The sequence below is a fragment of the Coregonus clupeaformis genome, unplaced genomic scaffold, assembly GCF_020615455.1.
Source record: "Coregonus clupeaformis isolate EN_2021a unplaced genomic scaffold, ASM2061545v1 scaf0380, whole genome shotgun sequence".
Taxonomy (NCBI): domain Eukaryota; kingdom Metazoa; phylum Chordata; class Actinopteri; order Salmoniformes; family Salmonidae; genus Coregonus; species Coregonus clupeaformis.
In genome coordinates, this window is record NW_025533835.1 from 205,001 (window position 1) to 225,000 (window position 20,000).

The following is a 20,000-nucleotide window of genomic DNA, read 5'->3' on the forward strand; positions in this document are numbered from 1 at the left end:
AAATAAAATCTTATTTGTCACATACACGTGTTTAGCAGATGTTATTGCGGGTGTAGCGAAATGCTTGTGCTTCTTGCTCCGACAGTGCAGTAATATCTAACAAGTAATATCTAACAATTTCACAACATATACCCAATACACACAAATCTAGTAAGGAATGGAATTTAAGAATATATACATATATGGACAAGCAATGACAGAGCGGCATGGACTAAGATACAGTAGAATATTACATACAGTGGGGAGAACAAGTATTTGATACACTGCCGATTTTGCAGGTTTTCCTACTTACAAAGCATGTAGAGGTCTGTAATTTTTATCATAGGTACACTTCAACTGTGAGAGACGGAATCTAAAACAAAAATCCAGAAAATCACATTGTATGATTTTTAAGTAATTAATTTGCATTTTATTACATGACATAAGTATTTGATACATCAGAAAAGCTGAACTTAATATTTGGTACAGAAACCTTTGTTTGCAATTACAGAGATCATACGTTTCCTGTAGTTCTTGACCAGGTTTGCACACACTGCAGCAGGGATTTTGGCCCACTCCTCCATACAGACCTTCTCGAGATCCTTCAGGTTTCGGGGCTGTCGCGGGGCAATACGGACTTTCAGCTCCCTCCAAAGATTTTCTATTGGGTTCAGGTCTGGAGACTGGCTAGGCCACTCCAGGACCTTGAGATGCTTCTTACGGAGCCACTCGTTAGTTGCCCTGGCTGTGTGTTTCGGGTCGTTGTCATGCTGGAAGACCCAGCCACAACCCATCTTCAATGCTCTTACTGAGGGAAGGAGGTTGTTGGCCAAGATCTCGCGATACATGGCCCCATCCATCCTCCCCTCAATACGGTGCAGTCGTCCTGTCCCCTTTGCAGAAAAGCATCCCCAAAGAATGATGTTTCCACCTCCATGCTTCACGGTTGGGATGGTGTTCTTGGGGTTGTACTCATCCTTCTTCTTCCTCCAAACACGGCGAGTGGAGTTTAGACCAAAAGCTCTATTTTTGTCTCATCAGACCACATGACCTTCTCCCATTCCTCCTCTGGATCATCCAGATGGTCATTGGCAAACTTCAGACGGGCCTGGACATGCGCTGGCTTGAGCAGGGGGACCTTGCGTGCGCTGCAGGATTTTAATCCATGACGGCGTGGTGTGTTACTAATGGTTTTCTTTGAGACTGTGGTCCCAGCTCTCTTCAGGTCATTGACCAGGTCCTGCCGTGTAGTTCTGGGCTGATCCCTCACCTTCCTCATGATCATTGATGCCCCACGAGGTGAGATCTTGCATGGAGCCCCAGACCGAGGGTGATTGACCGTCATCTTGAACTTCTTCCATTTTCTAATAATTGCGCCAACAGTTGTTGCCATCTCACCAAGCTGCTTGCCTATTGTCCTGTAGCCCATCCCAGCCTTGTGCAGGTCTACCATTTTATCCCTGATGTCCTTACACAGCTCTCTGGTCTTGGCCATTGTGGAGAGGTTGGAGTCTGTTTGATTGAGTGTGTGGACAGGTGTCTTTTATACAGGTAACGAGTTCAAACAGGTGCAGTTAATACAGGTAATGAGTGGAGAACAGGAGGGCTTCTTAAAGAAAAACTAACAGGTCTGTGAGAGCCGGAATTCTTACTGGTTGGTAGGTGATCAAATACTTATGTCATGCAATAAAATGCAAATTAATTACTTAAAAATCATACAATGTGATTTTCTGGATTTTTGTTTTAGATTCCGTCTCTCACAGTTGAAGTGTACCTATGATAAAAATTACAGACCTCTACATGCTTTGTAAGTAGGAAAACCTGCAAAATCGGCAGTGTATCAAATACTTGTTCTCCCCACTGTATATTATATATTCTGGATGATAGCGGGGTGAACAGGCAGTGGCGCTGGTGGTTGATGTCCTTGATGATCTTTTTGGCCTTCCTGTGACATCGGGTGCTTTAGGTGTCTTGGAGGGCGGGTAGTTTTCCCCCGGTAATGCGTTCTGCAGACCGCACCACCCTCTGGAGAGCCCTGTGATTGCGGGCGGTGCAGTTGCCGTACCAGGCGGTGATACAGCCCGACAGGATGCTCTCAATTGTGCATCTGTAAAAGTTTGTGAGGGTTTTAGGTGCCAAGCCAAATTTCTTCAGCCTCCTGAGATTGAAGAGGCTCTGTTGCACCTTCTTCACCACACTGTCTGCGTGGGTGGACCATTTCAGTTTGTCAGTGATGTGTACGCCAAGGAACTTGAAGCGTTCCACCTTCTCCACTGCGGTCCCGCCGATGTGGATAGGGGGGTGTTCCATCTGCTGTTTACTGAAGTCCACGATCATCTCCTTAGTTTCGTTGATGTTGAGTGAGAGGTTATTTTCCTGGCACCACACTCCCAGAGTCGTCTGCAAACTTGATGATTGAGTTGGAGGCGTGCTTGGCCACGCAGTCATGGGTGAACAGGGAGTACAGGAGTGGGCTGAGCACACACCCTTGTGGGGCCCCAGTGTTGGAGATGTTGTTTCCTACCTTCACCACCTGGGGGTGGCCCGTCAGGAAGTCCAGGACCCAGTTGCACAGTGCGGGGTTCAGACCCAGGGTCTCAAGCTTAATGATGAGCTTGGAGGGTACTATGGTGTTGAATGCTGAGCCATAGTCAATGAACAGCATTCTTACATAGGTATTCCTCTTGTCCAGATGGGATAGGGCAGCCTAGATTTATGTTTTTATTACTTTTAAACAAAATAACTTTTTTGGGTTCTCAAACGCTTACAATAATGTTTTGATTCTTAATTGAAGAGTCACAAAGATTATATTTGGTTGTGATCTTTGCAAAATAACTATTTTGGATGCAGCAGTTGTTAGCTAGAACGCTAACGCTCATTGATATACGCTGTAGCAAAAGCTAGCAAAGAGCCATTTTACTTGTTGAAGTAGAAGTATAATGCAGTTGATTTGCGATGACGACACAAACATTATATTAAGTAGGACATTCATAAGAGCCTTTAAATCCAATTATAATCCAAAAGTGGTGTGAAATGCACTCATAAGCAACACGTAAATAGAGGGTTTTTTTGCAGGCGTTCTATAAAGAACTCCCCCTTGTTCTGCCACCAACTTGTGCACATCGCCATCGTGCGGCAACGTTTGCGAACACAGAAAGGGGTCTAATACAGTAGATTCTTATTGGTCAGGAACAGTTCTTACCCGTGTGAGGTCCATGCCCAGTTTGAGCTGTGACAGCAGGTGAAGGATAATGTTCCTTTGGTCCTCTCTGACTCCCAGGTCCTCCTCCTCATTGTCCTCTGTGTCTGTGGTCTCTTCACTGGGATCTATAGACTCTGAGGAGGGGTGGGTGTGCTGGGGCTGAAACAACAAAACAAAGGGTTTAGAGGACAGAGTTACAGTACTGGGGGGCGTTTTGTTTTGGGGGAACAAGATAACACAACACACCATCAGACACAGCTACAGTAGGCTTTTCTGATAACACACACAACACACACACACAACACACACACACAAAACACACATGCGCGCCAAAAATGTAGGTTGCGCCGCAATATTTAGAGAATGGCCGTAATGCGTGGGTAACTGCACCCACAGGGTTACTGGTGTGACTACCTGTTATTAAAGCTTGTTCGGAAAACATTCCTGAAAGCTTAGCACATGATCCAGATTTCCTCAGTGCTCACTCCCCCTGCCTCCCCCTGCCTCCCCATGCCTCCCCATGCCTCCCTGTCTCCCCTCCACCTCCCCCAGCCTCCCCCATGCCTCCCTGTCTCCCCTCCACCACCCCCTGCCTCCCCGTGCCACCCCTTCCTCCCCGTCTCCCCTCCACCTCCCCCCTGTCTCCCTCCACCTCCCCCCTGTCTCCCCCTGTCTCCCCCCTGTCCTCATAGCACTTTAAGGCAGCTAATGCATTTGGTTTCTTCAGCAACAGCTCATTTTAGACTGCTATATTGTTCCAAATGCATAATGTAAGGAAGTAGCGTGGAAATATGTGGCCCAAAGCATTCTGGGAGCTGAAAAAGCCTTGCTCTCTCCCTCTCTCTTTCTCTATCTCTCTCACACACACACACACACACACACACACACACTCTCTCTCCTCACTCTATTCCTGTCTCTCTCTCTCTCTCTCTCTCTCTCTCTCTCTCTCTCTCTCTCTCTCTCTCTCTCTCTCTCTCTCTCTCTCTCTCTCTCTCTCTCTCTCTCTCTCTCTCTCTCTCTCTCTCTCTCTCTCTCTCTCTCTCTCTCTCTCTCTCTCTCTCTCTCTCTCTCTCTCTCTCTCTCTCTCTCAGGACTGTTTTTCCTCTCCACATGTTCAGTGTCAGAATGGAGAAATGGAGTCAGTCATGTGACATACCTAGAGGCCTCTCTCTCTCTCTCCATCTCTCTCTCCTCTCTCTCTCTCTCTCTCTCTCGCTCTCTCTCTCTCTCTCTCTTTCTCTCTCTCTTTATTTCAAAGCAACACTGGAATGTCAGTAACTCATAAGATCCTCACAAGGAAGCCATTAAAGAGAGCTTCACTACAGTGTTTAATAAGACTCATGACAGGAAGTTAGACATTACGGACACAGTCAGCACTAAAATACACTCCCCTCGTCTCTTCCTAACACGTTCTCCCTTTTCACACCCAATATCCTCTCCCCTCCATCTCTCACATCTCCATCTCGCTCTCTCTATCTCTCTTTCTCCCCTCTGCATCTCTCCCTCTCTGGTCTCTCTCTCTCCCTTTCTCTCTCCCGCTCTCCATCTCTCTCTCATTCCCCTCTCTCGGCCCTCTCCATCTCTCTCTCTCACTCTCTCTCGCGCTCTCTCTCTCTCTCTCTCTCTCTGATTCTTTCCATCTCTCCCAGAAGAAGGTAGACAGGGGAGTGTGTGTTGCAGGGTTAGGGTGACAGCCATGCACTCAGCCCAGCTCTCTCCCTCTCTCTCTGTCCCTCTCTCTCTTACAGTAGGTCTCTATATAACAACCTTACAGTAGGTCTCTATATAACAACCTTACAGTAGGTCTCTATATAACAACCTTACAGTAGGTCTCTTACAGTAGGTCTCTATATAACAACCTTACAGTAGGTATCTTACAGTAGGTCTCTATATAACAACCTTACAGCTATATTATTAACTTTCAGTATAACTATTTGAGTTATTAAAGGTTTCTCTCTATGCAGAAACAGATGAGTTCTGTTCAGGTAGATAGTTCCATACCAGCTCATCAGAAACAGATGAGATCTGTTCAGGGAGATAGTTCAATACCAGCTTATCAGAGAGATGACGCCTGGAGATCTACTGTACATCTGTGAGCTACAGAGAGATGTAGAAATAGAGATCCTACTGTTACTGTCATCATCACTTCCTGGAATAACATATAAACACAGCTGCATCCCAAATGGAACCATATTCCCTATAAAGTGCACTACTTTTAACCAAGGTCCATAAGGCTCTGGTCAAAAGTAGTGCACTATGTAGGGAATAGGGTACCATTTGATACACAGCCCCACTCTCACTCAGCAGCTCTGAGACACAAACTTTCCCTCTGAGTCTGAACACACAGGCTTCAGACAGAACAGAGAGAGAGGGGAGCGCTCTCCCCAAACTAAAATGATCCAGCTGCCAAAAAGTCAACAATAACAGCACTATCTAGAATAATAATCAAGACAACCATAACAGAACAGGCAAACACACACTCATTATGAGACCAGGAGTGGAGAAGAGTCCACAGTCTGTCTATAACAAGTAAAGTTTCCAAGAGCAACAAAACTCTCTCTCTCTCTCTCTCTCTCTCTCTCTTCTGTGTCCGGGTTAAGGAAGCAGATAAGCTCTGTAGCAGCCGTTAGTCTATATGTTCCCACCCTGTCCACCCTCTCTCTCTCTCCTCCCCACACTCAGACTCACGTTGCTGGGCTGACATGCAACCGGCGGTGCCTTGCTCTGGGTCTTGCCGAATTTCCACATATCCACCATCCAGAGAGAGAGAGAGAGAGAAAGAAAAAGAAATTCCCAGAAGAGCAGAACCGCCTGACTAGCGTCTCAGTGGTATGTTACAACTGAAGACCAGGAGAGAGGGGAGGAGTGAGGGAGGGAGGAGAGAAGGAGAGGAGGGTGAGACATTGTTCACAGGAGGTGGGGATTGAGAGAGAGAACGTGAGATAGATAAAAGAAGGAGAGAAAGACAGAAATAGAGAGAGATAGAGAAAGCAGCGGTGCAGGGATGGCTGCTGCCTGATACACGTCTAATGGAGAGATTACTAGTGATGCTGACAATCCCTCTATAGGCTCCTCCCTTCATCAATCCCTCCCTCCGCTCCTCCCTTCATCCATCCCTCCCTCCCCCCTCTCTTCATCCCTCCCTCTATCCCTTTGTCCCTTCCTCTCTCTCAGCCACACCCACTCCATCATGTCCCTGCCTCTTTCCTAAGTCCCTTCCTACTTTCCTCTCCTCCATCCCTCCATCCCCCTCTCCCGTGATGATGAGATGGAACAGGCCAGTTTATTACCAGTATGTGGGCTACTATGCAGCTGCAGCTGCAGCTCAGAGCTCTCCCTCTCTCCCTCTTTCTACCATTACTCTCTTTCACTCTATCCATCTGTGATGACACCTTTACTCACTACATGTCCATAGCTCACATTCACTATATCCAAATATCAATTGTTCTCAAAGACTTACCTGGCACAGATTCAATAACATAAGTGTTTCTCTGTCTCTCAGGGCTTCTCTACAACAACAAACTCAGAACTTGACTTCCTCCCCTTTAAGGGTTAATAGGTTAATGTAGAAGATATGTGGGGCGATGGGGTGAGTGGAGGAGAAAGGATTAGAAGGGTAAAAGGTTCACCGATCTTTAAACTTCAAAGACTGAGAAGACATCTTCACACACACCACTGGACACCCCGTGGTCACTGCCTGTCCGAATTCATACTCATCGTAGGTACAATAGGTGTGTGTATGTGTCTCGTGACCTGTCTTTATCCTCAGGTTGGGGGGAGGGAGGGAGGGAAGGAGGGAGGGAGCCTTCCCAGGTCTCTCCTCCACCCGTTACGGGGTCTGAGCCGCCGAAGCCTCCCACTACTAGCTCTGACCAATTGAAAACCCTAGTCATTGGCGACTCCATTACCCGCAATATTAGACTTTAAAATAATCATTCAGCGATCGTACATTGTTTACCAGGGGGCAGGGCTACCGACGTAAAGGCTAATCTGAAGATGGTGCTGGTGTCACGGACGTTGAAGGACGGGTCAGACCAAGGCGTAGCGTGAAATGCTGCCGTACGGTACTGGTGAGGTGCACTGGTGAAACAGTGCGTAGAACCGGAACAGGATATACTGGACCTTGGAGGCGTACTGGAGGTCTGGAGTGTACAGCTGGCACAACCCGTCCTGGCTAGATGCCCACTTTCGCACGGCAAGTGCGGGGCGCTGACACAGGACGCACTGGGCTGTGAATGCGCACTGGCGACACAGTGCGTAGGACGGGCGCAGGATATACTGGACTGTGGAGGCGCACTGGAGACCAAGAGCGTTGAGCCGGCATAACCCGTCCTGGCTGGATGCCCACTTTCGCACGACACGTGCGGGGCGCTGGCACAGAACGCACTGGGCTGTGCATGCGCACTGGCGATACAGTGCGTATCTCCGCATACATGGGTTCCTCAATTAACCCACGCTCCTTATGTTGCCTGACCAGCACCTCTCATCCGTGCATCAACTTCCTCCTTCTCCCTACGAGCCTCCTGCAGTGCCTCCTCTTGAATGGAGCTCTCCCGCTCTATTCTCGCTATCAGCCCCCGTAATGTGGTGGCCTCCTCTCTTACCCTGCAGATTCGATCCTTCTCTCTCTCTCGGCAATCCTCCTCCAGTGAGGACTCCTCCGGGAGCCCCCACGAGTTAGGGAACAGAAACTAATCGTCGTCGTCATCCTCCGACTCCTCAGTATAAAACTGTTCCCACTCTTGTTCCCATGGTCGTAGGGACTCAACCTGGAAACCCACCGGGTGCAGTGGTCGGGGCTCTTCTCTCTCGCTCCCCGACCACCCCTTTAGCCCCCCCCCAAAAAAATGTTATTGGGGCTGCCTCTCGGGCTTCCTCCTCGGCCGGCGCCTTCTGTGTTGCTGTTGCTCCTCTCCTGCCTGGGCATCTACCTTCGCCCAGGGTCCTTTCCCCGCAAATTTCTCCTCCCAAGACCAAATCTTCCCCACCTGTGTCCAGGGTGTTTGCTCCTGGGCATGCTGCTTGGTCCGTGTTTGGTGGGATCTTCTGTCAGGAACGTTGAAGGACGGGTCAGACCAAGGCGCAGCGTGAAATGCATACATGTTTATTATAACGATAAACACACGAACAAAACAACGTAACGTGAAGTCCTCAGGCTAAACACAATACAAGCCTATCCGGAACAAGATCCCACAACTAATGATAACAAACAGGCTACTAAAGTATGATCCCCAATCAGAGACAACGAGCGACAGCTGCCTCTGATTGGGAATCACACCCGGCCAAACATAGAAACACAAAACCTAGAATGAGAACATAGAAATAATAACATAGATCTCCACACCTGACTCAACATACAAGAGTCCCATAAGTCAGGGCGTGACAGCTGGCTGAGGCAAAAATTGGCGAGTGTAGATGGTACGTCTTATCTATCAACATAGACAGGGCTCTAACTCCTCTAGCGCCACAATGAGATAGGGTGCAGGCCAGGCAGCAGGCTGTTAGCCGGCCTGCCAGCTTTGTGGAGTCTGCCACTAGCACAGTCAGTGTAGTCAGCTCAGTTTTCCCCATTGAGACCGTGTCTGTGCCTCGATCTATGTCGGGCAAAACTAAACATGGCGGTGTTTGCCTTAGCAATCTCACTGGAATAAAGACCTCCTCCATTCCTGTCATTATTGAAAGAGATTGTGATAATATCTCACATCTCAAAATAGGACTACTTAATGTTAGATCCCTCACTTCCAAGGCAGTCATAGTCAATGAACTAATCACTGATCATAAACTTGTGATTGGCCTGACTGAAACATGGCTCAAGCCTGACAAATTTATTGCATTAAATGAGGCCTCTCCTCCTGGTTACACTAGTGACCATATCCCCCGTGGATCCCACAAAGGCAGAGGTGGTGCTAACATTCATGAATACACATTTCAATAAAAATAAAATAAATAAAAGATTACGTTTTAGTCTTTTGAGCTTCTAGTTATGAAATCTATGCAGCTTACGCAATCATGTTTTCCCTACTATTTACAGGCCTCCTGGGCCGTATACAGCGTTCCTCACTGAGTTCCCTGAATTCTTATTGGACCTCGTAGTCATGGCAGATAATATTATTATTTTTGGTGACTTCAATATTCACATGGAGAAGTCCACAAACCCACTCCAAAAGGCTTTCTGAGTCATAATCGACTCAGTGGGTTTGGTCCATCATGTCTTGGGACCTATGCATTTACACAATCATACCCTTGATCTACTTTTGTCCCGTGGAATAGACATTGTGGATCTAAATGTTTTTCTTCATAATCCTGGACTATCGGAACACCATCTTATTACATTTGCAATCGCAACAAATAATTAGCTTGGACCCCAACCAAGGATTATCAAGAGCCGTGCTATAAATTCTCAGACAGATTCCTAGATGCCCTTCCAGACTCCCTCCACCTACCCAAGGACATCGGAGTACAAAAATCAGTTAACCACCTAACTGAGGATCTAAACGTAACTTTGCGTAATACCCTAGATGCAGTCGCACCGCTAAAAACAAAAAAACATTTGTCACAAGAACATATATACAGAAAATACCAGAGCCCTGAAGCAAGCTTCCAGAAAATTGGAACTGAAATGGCACTCCACCAAACTGGAAGTCTTCCAACTAGCTTACAAAGACAGTACCGTGCAATATCAAAAAGCCCTCAGCTACTGCTCGATCAGCCTACTTTTCCAACCTGATTGAGGAGAATTTAAAAAATCCAACATTTATTTTTGATACTGTCGCAAAGCTAACTAAGTGAGGATGGCCTTCACTTCAGCAGTGATGAATTCATGAACTTCTTCGACGAAAAGATCATGATCTTTAGGAAGCAAATTACAGACTGCTCTTTGAATATGCGTATTTCTCCAAAACTCAGTTGTCCTGAGTCTGCACAGAACTGCCAGGACCTCGGATCTATGAAGACACTCAGGTTTTTAATCCTGTTTCTCTCGACACATTCACGACAATAGTCATGGTCTCTAAACCTTACAGCTGTCTACTGGACCCTATTCCAACTAAACTACTGAAATACCTACTTCCTGTGCTTGGCCCTCCTATGTTGAACATAATAAATGGCTCCCTATATGCTGGATGTGTACCAGTAATAAAGCCTCTCCTGAAAAAGACAAACCTTGACCAAGATTATTTTTTTTACAATCAGCCTACCTTGTTGGCCCTGTCCGCGGGTATCGTCGGATGTGGCCACAGTGTCCCCCGACCCACCCCTGTCTCAGTCTCCAGTATCTATGCTGCAATAGTCTATGTGCCGGGGGGCTAAGGTCAGTCTGTTCTATCTGGTGAAATTCTCCTGTCTTATCTGGTGTCCTGTGTGATCTTAAATATGCTCCCTCTAATTCTCCCATCTCTCTCTCTCCCTCTCCCCCCCCCCCCCCTCCCCCGGAGGACCTGAGCCCTAGGTCCATGCCTCAGGACTACCTGGCCTGATGACTCTTGGCTGTCCCCAGTCCACCTGGTCGTGCTGCTGATCCAGTTTCTGCTGTTCTGCCTGTAGCTATGGAACCCTGACCTGTTCAATGGACGTGCTACCTTATCCCGGACCTGCTGTTTCGACCCTCTCCCTCCCTCTCCCTCTCTCTACCACACCTGCTGTCTCGACCTCCGAATCACGGCTATGAAATGCCAACTGACATTTACTCCTGAGGTGCTGACCTGTTGCACCCTCTACAACCACTGTGATTATTATTTGACCCTTCTGGTAATCTATGAACGTTTGAACATCTTGAAGAATGATCTGGCCTTAACGGGAAGAGGACTGGCCACCCCTCAGAGCCTGGTCCTTCTCTAGGTTTCTTCCTAGGTTCATGGCTTTCTAGGGAGATTTTCCTACCCAACGTGCTTCCATATCATAAGAGTAGGGCTGTTAACCCCGGTGTACTGGCTAAATTGCCAATCTGGACCTCATACCATTATGGCCACCTAATCAACCCCAGCTTCCAATTGGCTCATTCATTTAACTATTCCCCAGGTCATTGCTGTAAATGAGAATGTGTTCTCAGTCAACTTACCTGGTAAAATAAGGGTACAAAATTATGAAAATAAATTAAAATAAATACATCTGTATTGCTTGCTCTTTGGGGTTTAAGGCTGTGTTTCTGTATAATCACTTTGTGACATCTGCTGATGTAAGAAAAATATATATTTTATGTAATTGATTAATTGACTGATAAAGGGAAGCACAGATGACCTCAGGGAGAATGGACTGATAAAGGACAGCACAGATGACCTCAGGGGGGAGAATGGACTGATAAAGAACAGTACAGATGACCTCAGGGAGAATGGACTGATAAAGTACAGTGCAGATGACCTCAGGGAGAATGGACTGATAAAGGACAGTGCAGATGACCTCAGGGAGAATGGACTGATAAAGTACAGTGCAGATGACCTCAGGGAGAATGGACTGATAAAGGACAGATGATCCGAGGCAGTTAGAAATAAGTATAGAGATTCCCAGGAGAGATATACAGGACTATCAGGACTATTCCCAGGAGAGAGAGACAGGACTATCAGGACTATTACCAGGAGAGAGAGAGATAGAGATAGAGATAGAGATAGAGATAGAGATAGTGAAAAGGGGAGAGATAGAGATAGAGATAGAGATAGTGATAGAGATAGAGATAGTGATAGTCGTAGAGATAGTGATAGAGAGAGATAGTGATAGAGATAGTGATAGTGAAAAGGGAAGAGATAGAGGTACAGATAGTGAAAAGGGGAGAGATAGAGATAGAGATCGTGATAGAGAAAGTGATAGTGATAGAGATAGAGATAGATATAGCGATAAAGATAGTGATAGAGATAGAGATAGAGATAGTGATAGAGATAGAGATAGTGATAGAGATAGTGATACAGATCGTGATAGAGATAGAGATAGTGATAGAGGTAGAGATAGTGATAGAGGTAGAGATAGTGAAAAGGGGAGAGATAGTGATAGAGATAGAGATAGAGATAGTGAGAGATAGAGATAGTGATAGTGATAGAGATAGTGATAGAGATAGAGATAGTGATAGTGATAGAGATAGAGATATAGATAGTGATAGAGATAGAAATAGTGAAAAGGGGAGAGATAGAGATAGTGATAAAGATAGTGATAGAGATATAGATAGTGATAGAGGTAGAGATAGTTAAAAGGGGAGAGATAGAGATAGTGATAGAGATAGTGATAGTGATAGTGATAGTGACAGAGATAGAGATAGAGAAAGTGATAGAGATAGAGCGAATCCATATAAATTGTCAGCAGAAGAAAGCTATATTGAGCGGTATGTGTCATATCAGGTGAATGTAGACAGTAGTAGTATTTGGTTTCCCTGTGCCATGACTGTAAGTCCAAGTTGTTTACAGTATGTGAGATGACAAGTGTTTCCATTTTTGCACCCTCATACAGAGATCGGCATACGGTTTTTCACAGTCCACTTCACATCACATTTACACTATTGACAAAACAGAGATAGGGGTAGTGGAGAGGAGAGGAGAGGAGAGGAGAGGAGAGGAGAGGAGAGGAGAGGAGAGGAGAGGAGAGGAGAGGAGAGGAGGAGAGGAGAGGGAGAGGAGAGGAGAGGAGAGGAGAGGAGAGGAGAGGAGAGGAGAGGAGGGGGGAGGGGAGGAGAGGAGAGGAGGGGGGAGGAGAGAAAAGGAGGAGAGAGGAGAGGAGGAGAGAGGAAGGAGTTATTTTGTGTCTCACAAAAGTAAAACTGTTGGAGAGCATACTTAGCACAGAGCTTACTAACATTAGCAAATGGCTTGGAGATAATAAGCTATCTCTGCACTTAGGTAAAACTGAGGCAATTCTTTTTGGATCCAGACCTAAATTGAGTAGGTCCTCTGAAATCAGAGTGGAGTTAGGGGGTGAGGTGCTGACTACAAAAGCCTCTGTTAGCTACCTGGGATGCATCCTTGATGGAAGCTTGGGAGGTGTGAGCATGGCCACTAAAGTGCTAGGGAAGGTTAATGCCAGTACGTTTTTGGCTAGAAAGTCCAAGCTGCTTGATAAGGACTCCATGAAAGTGCTAGCCACTGCCCTCATTCAATGCCATTTTGACTATGCTAGTACTTCCTGGTTTGGGGGCTTATCTAAGCTTATGAAGGGGAAGAGTCCCAGACTTTATTGTGTGTTATCCTCCATGATTTTACTCATGTGCATGTATGGCTTTTCAAGTTTTATGTGTGCTTGTTTTTTAAATGGTTGAATTACTAAACTAAACTAAGATTCCAAACACTCCATCACACAGGGGTTCCATGATCCCCACACTGCTAGCTGTATCTTTAGCATCAGCTATCTGTAGTATTAAAACACACTGCTAGCTGTATCTTTAGCATCAGCTATCTGTAGTATTAAAACACACTGCTAGCTGTATCTTTAGCATCAGCTATCTGTAGTATTACAACACACTGCTAGCTGTATCTTTAGCATCAGCTATCTGTAGTATTAAAACACACTGCTAGCTGTATCTTTAGCATCAGCTATCTGTAGTATTACAACACACTGCTAGCTGTATCTTTAGCATCAGCTATCTGTAGTATTAAAACACACTGCTAGCTGTATCTTTAGCATCAGCTATCTGTAGTATTACAACACACTGCTAGCTGTAGTAACATCTATATCTAATATTACAACACAGGTGGCTGGACATAAAAAAAAGGATATAGATGGGGAGAAACAGAGAAACAGAGAGAAAATGAAACAGAAAGGGAGAGCCAGATCGAGATTGAAAAAGAGAGCCAGAGAGAGAGCCAGAGAGAGAGCCAGAGAGAGAGAGCCAGAGAGAGCCAGAGAGAGAAAGCAAAAGAGAGAGCCATAGAGAGAGGAAAAGAGAGAGAGAGAGAGAGTGAGAGAGAGAGAGAGAGAGAGAACCCCAGAGAGTCCCTCTATCCTGACATAGTTGTCACACTCCAGTAACTCGTACATCAAACATCTGGAACACTGCTGACATGCCACACGCACACACAAACACACACACTCAGACACGCACACACACCCCAGCTAGCACATAACTTTCTGAGAACCATATGTTTCTTAGAGCTTGGTAAGAGCATGGTTGTCCTATGGTTATTTTGCCTACAACCTTCCCACAACGTTCTGGGAATGCTGCAGGATAGTTGCTTAGATTTGGAACATTCTCAGCACATTTAAGGAACTTCACAAAATAACGTTATTTTCTTGGGGTTTCATTACGTTAACAGAATGTTTCCTAAAAGGTCAAACATGGTTACATTTAATTTAATTTTTGGTGATGTTCCAGGAACGTTCTCCAACTGGTTTGACATTGGGAAAAATCTCAAATAGTTCAGAGAACGTTGAGAAACAACGTTCTCCTGTGAGAATTTCTAAACTTTTTTACCAGGTTTCCTTGTGGTTCTATTTAAAGTTATGTTCTCAAATTTTCTCGAGAACGTTAAGAAATAACCTTCTTCTGTGGGAATATCAGTACTTCAGCATAACGTTTACTGCATGGTTTCCTCATGGTTTTATTTAAAGTCATGTTCTCAGAACATTAAGCAACTTTTTAAAACCACAAGAAAACATTAATGTTCAAAAAACTTTCTAAGAATGTAATTGAAAAACATATACATTCCATTCTCAGCAGCAACAAAACTCTCTCTATCCTCTATCTTGTTAAGTGTGTGATCTTAATGAGTGCTTGTTTCCTTTGAAATGGGGTCTGTTAGAATAGACTAAAATGAACAGCTTTGTATGAGTAAAACAAACATGGCATGCTAGCTCCATCCTGTTGGCGCAGTGGACTAATTCCATGGATAGAGAACAGAAGAGCATAGGTTTGAATCTCACTATTGCCGTGCCAGAATAAACAAAGAAATGTGTTTGCATGATTCATGCCTAAGCAAATACATTTCCATGTGTCCGATCTGTGCTTGGAGCTCAAAACAGTTAACCCAAACTAAGCTAGTGGTGTTATTTAAAGTCTTATTCAAACATTGAGTGAACGTTTTAAGGAAGTTATAAAAAAAAACTCCAAACAACCTATAATTTCCGTTCTCAAAACATTAATATAACTTCCAGGAAAACTTTTCAGGGAACCATAGTAAACTGTTTTCAGAACCTCCCTGTAACCTAAAAATGTACGTTCCCAGAACAGGTGAATTGTTCACTTCGGTTCTCAGAACGTTTAAAAAATGTTCTGTTTTACCGGTCAGGAAATGTATGACTTCGTTCCCCGAACCAATGGGAAACCAAAAACGTATGTTCCCACAACTTTAAAAGGAACCAAATGTTCCTCTGTAGCTCAATTGGTAGAGCATGGCGCTTGTAACGCCAGGGTAGTGGGTTCGATCCCCGGGACCACCCATACGTAAAAATGTATGCACACATGACTGTAAGTCGCTTTGGATAAAAGCGTCTGCTAAATGGCATATTATTATTATAGCTGGGAGTCTCTCTCTTTCTATCTATCTATCTCTCTCTCGCTCTCTCTCTCTCTCCCCAATTTCAATTTAAGGGGCTTCATTGGCATGGGAAACATATGTTTGCATTGCCAAAGCAAGTGAAATAGATAATAAACAAAAGTTTAAAAAAAAATAAAAATTTGAACAGCAAACATTACACTCACAAAAGTTCCAAAAGAATAAAGACATTTCAAATGTCATATTTCTATATACAGTGTTGTTTTAACGATGTGCAAATAGTTAACGTCTCTCTCTCTTTTCACTTCTTCACTCATTTGGATGCTGAAAAGGCAGTGTTTTCTGTTAGAATCTGTCAAACCCATCCTGTAGGAATAGAAAAAAGAATCCCTATACCCACCAGGACACAACACTGTCCTGTCTAACATATCAGGGAACTGACCTGTCAGGGTCTCAGCATATCACCAGTAACTAGCCAGTTATCACCAGTAACTAGCCAGTTATCACCAGTAACTAGCCCGTTATTACCAGTAACTAGTCAGTCATTAGACTGAGTGGCAGCCCACGGGGTGGAAGTGAGCTACCTATTCAATTATATGAATTGATGTATTGTGCATGTAGCCCAATACATAAATTAAGGAGAAAATAGGTGACATATTCAGAGACATTTCAGAGATCTCTATCATGTATCTCTATCATCTCTATCATGTACATTGATGACAGATGTTGCATGTGAATAAAGTGTGTCTGTAGTTTTGGCTAAACAGATATCTTCAATGGCTTGCTACCATCTATGTAGGTAAAACATCAAACTATTCAACCCTCTCCTGTTGAATAATAAGAACAGCGAAACAAGATGTTGTTGTTTTGGTGCCGTGCCATTCACTTAATTTATGAGAGTAACTTTAGTCTCTTCTAAGTGAAACTTAGAGATTGAATGGTGGGAAGAGTCTGGATAAGGACTGTGGGAGAATCTCAATAGCATTTCCTTGATTCCTCACGTCCCCTCTCCTCGCCTCCTTCTCAAAACCAATTGGTCCCGCCCCTATGACCTTCTCATCCAATGGGTGAGGACGTGAGGAATCAAGGAAATGCAATTGAGATGTTTTATTTCTCTCTGTCTGTACCCCCTCTACTGTCAGTACAGAGTAGTGCAGGACAGGACAGGTAAAGAGGTTAGAAGACCACACAGAGCGCTGTGATGCAGACACAATGGGTCATTACTCACCACATAAGCCAAGACGCACGCACCTACGCACACACACACACACACACACACATACATACACACACACACACACACACAAACACACTGGCATGCGCACGCGCGCGCACACATGCACACACGCACACACACACACACACACAGGCTTACAGACCCTTTCTTCTTGCCCTGCTGTACAGTGAGGAGCTGGTTTGGCTGCTAGCCAAACTGTTATTTATGGTTTCTCTAATGGCAGCACTGTTTTACACCGCCTGTTACTGTTCCTATAGTGTACCACACAGTCAGAAACAACTGGTTTCTCTAATGGCAGTACTGTTTTACACCGCCTGTTACTGTTCCTATAGTGTACTACACAGTCAGAAACCACTAGTTTCTCTAATGGCAGTACTGTTTTACACCGCCTATTACTGTTCCTGTAGTGTACTACACAGTCAGAAACCACTGGTTTCTCTAATGGCAGTACTGTTTTACACCGCCTGTTACTGTTCCTATAGTGTACTACACAGTCAGAAACCACTAGTTTCTCTAATGGCAGTACTGTTTTACACCGCCTGTTACTGTTCCTGTAGTGTACTACACAGTCAGAAACCACTGGTTCCTCTAATAGCAGTACTGTTTTACACTGCCTGTTACTGTTCCTATAGTGTACTACACAGTCAGAAACCACTAGTTTCTCTAATGGCAGTACTGTTTTACACCGCCTGTTACTGTTCCTGTAGTGTACTACACAGTCAGAAACCACTAGTTTCTCTAATGGCAGTACTGTTTTACACCGCCTGTTACTGTTCCTATAGTGTACTACACAGTCAGAAACCACTCGTTTCTCTAATGGCAGTACTGTTTTACACCGCCTGTTACTGTTCCTGTAGTGTACTACACAGTCAGAAACCACTAGTTTCTCTAATGGCAGTACTGTTTTACACCGCCTGTTACTGTTCCTATAGTGTACTACACAGTCAGAAACCACTCGTTTCTCTAATGGCAGTACTGTTTTACACCGCCTGTTACTGTTCCTGTAGTGTACTACACAGTCAGAAACCACTGGTTTCTCTAATAGCAGTACTGTTTTACACCGCCTGTTACTGTTCCTATAGTGTACTACACAGTCAGAAACCACTGGTTTCTCTAATTGCAGTACTGTTTTACACCACCTGTTACTGATACTGTAGTGTAATACACAGTCAGAAACCACTGGTTTCTCTAATAGCAGTACTGTTTTACACCGCTTGTTACTGTTCCTATAGTGTACTACACAGTCAGAAACCACTAGTTTCTCTAATGGCAGTACTGTTTTACACCGCCTGTTACTGTTCCTATAGTGTACTACACAGTCAGAAACCACTCGTTTCTCTAATGGCAGTACTGTTTTACACCGCCTGTTACTGTTCCTGTAGTGTACTACACAGTCAGAAACCACTGGTTTCTCTAATAGCAGTACTGTTTTACACCGCCTGTTACTGTTCCTATAGTGTACTACACAGTCAGAAACCACTCGTTTCTCTAATGGCAGTACTGTTTTACACCGCCTGTTACTGTTCCTGTAGTGTACTACACAGTCAGAAACCACTGGTTTCTCTAATAGCAGTACTGTTTTACACCGCCTGTTACTGTTCCTATAGTGTACTACACAGTCAGAAACCACTGGTTTCTCTAATTGCAGTACTGTTTTACACCACCTGTTACTGATACTGTAGTGTAATACACAGTCAGAAACCACTGGTTTCTCTAATAGCAGTACTGTTTTACACCGCTTGTTACTGTTCCTATAGTGTACTACACAGTCAGAAACCACTAGTTTCTCTAATGGCAGTACTGTTTTACACCGCCTGTTACTGTTCCTATAGTGTACTACACAGTCAGAAACCACTCGTTTCTCTAATGGCAGTACTGTTTTACACCGCCTGTTACTGTTCCTGTAGTGTACTACACAGTCAGAAACCACTGGTTTCTCTAATAGCAGTACTGTTTTACACCGCCTGTTACTGTTCCTATAGTGTACTACACAGTCAGAAACCACTGGTTTCTCTAATTGCAGTACTGTTTTACACCACCTGTTACTGATACTGTAGTGTAATACACAGTCAGAAACCACTGGTTTCTCTAATAGCAGTACTGTTTTACACCGCTTGTTACTGTTCCTATAGTGTACTACACAGTCAGAAACCACTGGTTTCTCTAATGGCAGTACTGTTTTACACCACCTGTTACTGTTACTGTAGTGTAATACACAGTCAGAAACCACTGGTTTCTCTAATAGCAGTACTGTTTTACACCGCCTGTTACTGTTCCTGTAGTGTCCTACACAGTCAGAAACCACTGGGCCACAGAGAGAGATGGCACACAAACACAAACAAGGCATAGCTAATCAACTCTTTAGTTTCCTTGACATAGGTTGAAAGTACAGTGCTTAATGTACATCAATCAATAAAATGTATTTATAGAGCCCTTTTTACAACAGCAGTTGTCACAAAGTTCTGATACGGAAACCCAGACTAAATCAGTCTGTAATGAATTATGAACTGTATAGTTAGAGGTCAGAGAATAACTGTTTTGGTACATGACTGGTTAATCACCTCTTTACATAATCTCAGCAGCCCAGTCCCATTTGGTCTGTCCACGAGAGACTACCCTTATCACCTCCATGTAACAGCGGTACAGTATTTCTCATGACATTAGCTCTATACACAACTTGTCTACTTTGAGTCATTGTAGGTGAATGAGGTCTTGTCTTCAAAGATAGATGGAAATGCCAAGTTCAACTATAGGAATTCCATTATTATTCCCATCCTGAAGGAGGGAGGGGTCAGGGTCAGGGGATGATATATAATAGCGATCCCAGTCCCAGTGACGTTATGAAATCTGAAATCTAATGTTTGCGTGTCAGTGTTGAAGGAGTCGTGCCTGAGGGTTGGAGCATTTCTCCCTGCGTCACACAGAACAGAAGAAAAGACTATCACCCCTATCATGGCATGGCAACGTGCACGAGGCACAAGGCAGTTAGGGCCCACGTGCACTAGGCCGGGCCGGGCCTGCATGTCTCATGGGTCCCACTCCTCCGATGCACAGCTTGACAAAGGCTGCCTGCATGCGAGAAGGGTAGTTGTGTGGAAGAAAATGTTTTTAACCTAATATCCTGCAATTCAACACATTTTGCCCTGACTTATGTCATGTTAATATGATTTCTGAGTGA

At 44.7% G+C, this 20,000-nt stretch overlaps 1 protein-coding gene across 3 annotated transcripts in view; it reads right to left on the minus strand.

Annotated features, from left to right (window-relative positions):
• osbpl10b (oxysterol binding protein-like 10b) overlaps window positions 1-20,000 on the minus strand; it is a 145,725-nt gene that overhangs the window by 42,377 nt on the left and 83,348 nt on the right. For all 3 annotated transcript variants that reach the window (XR_006658609.1, XM_045215166.1, XM_045215165.1), the window contains one exon: window positions 3,182-3,340. Coding sequence is in view for 2 of the 3 variants with exons in the window: in XM_045215166.1 (XP_045071101.1) it covers window positions 3,182-3,340 (159 nt within the window). In the remaining variant the exon portion in view is untranslated. The remainder of the gene's footprint in view (window positions 1-3,181; window positions 3,341-20,000) is intronic.